The sequence below is a fragment of the Drosophila busckii genome, chromosome X (assembly GCF_011750605.1).
Source record: "Drosophila busckii strain San Diego stock center, stock number 13000-0081.31 chromosome X, ASM1175060v1, whole genome shotgun sequence".
Lineage (NCBI taxonomy): Eukaryota > Metazoa > Arthropoda > Insecta > Diptera > Drosophilidae > Drosophila > Drosophila busckii.
In genome coordinates this window covers 14,431,943-14,432,843 of record NC_046608.1, presented here as the reverse complement: position 1 = coordinate 14,432,843, position 901 = coordinate 14,431,943, and the positions used below count along the sequence as shown (strand labels likewise).

Here is a 901-nt window from a genome sequence, read left to right as displayed (position 1 = left end):
GTTTGGGATTTTGTTGCATTTTAATAATCATAAAAAAATACAAAAGTAAAAAAAAAGAACAAAAACTATATGAGTATAGCGTAAGTGTTAGAGCTTGAACAGTTTGCAGGCATCTTACTTCCTGTAGACGTAGCCACCGTTGGAGGCGTACTGGGTGCCAACATCGACGTTGTGGACAGCTGGGGCGGAGTAGCTGACCGCGGGGACGGTGTAGCTAGCTGAGGAAATGCCAGCCGAGGGGGCGACGTAGCTAGTGGCGGTGCTGATGCTGGGGGCGGAGTAGGTGTGCTGGACAGCGGGAGCGGAGTAGCTGACCGAAGGAGCGGAGTACTGGACAGCGGGTGCGGAGTAGGACACGGCCGGGGCGGTGTAGTGGACAGCGGGGGCAGAGTAGCTCACCGAGGGAGCGGTGTAGGTCTGGGTCTGCACTGGGGGCAGGTACTCGTTAGTGGGGGCGGAGTAGCTGACCGAGGGAGCGGTGTAGGTCTGCTGGACAGCGGGTGCGGAGTAGCTAGCCGAGGGGGCGACGTAGCTGGTGCTGATGCTGGGGGCGGAGTAGGAGCTGGTGTATTGCTGCACTGGGGGCAGGTACTCGTTGCTGGGCCTGTGGCTGTGCACGGGGGGCAGGTAGCTGGTCAGGTGGCTGACATCGGCGGCCGCGCAGGCGAAGAGAGCGAACACAATGAGGAATTTCTGCAAATAACGAGGCGATTAGACACGACACACTTTAACTTGAGCACTCCAAAGAGCACAAAACCACAAAACAACAAAAAAAAAAAACACTCAAAAAAATTAAATTGTTTAAATATTAATTATTGTTGTTAACGCGTACTAACCATGTTGATTTTTATGGCTGGAGTTACGGCTACGACTGTGCTGGACGAGCTAGACGCTGAAACTG

At 53.6% G+C, this 901-nt stretch overlaps 1 protein-coding gene across 1 annotated transcript; it reads right to left on the bottom strand.

Moving 5' to 3' along the window:
- On the bottom strand, positions 1-901 carry LOC108605062 (cuticle protein 16.5). Its single transcript, XM_033294445.1, has 2 exons — positions 837-901; positions 1-693 (listed from the first exon to the last, which is right to left on the bottom strand). The coding sequence occupies exons 1-2, from the start codon at positions 837-839 to the stop codon at positions 115-117; spliced, it is 582 nt and encodes a 193-aa protein (XP_033150336.1). The 5' UTR covers positions 840-901; the 3' UTR covers positions 1-114.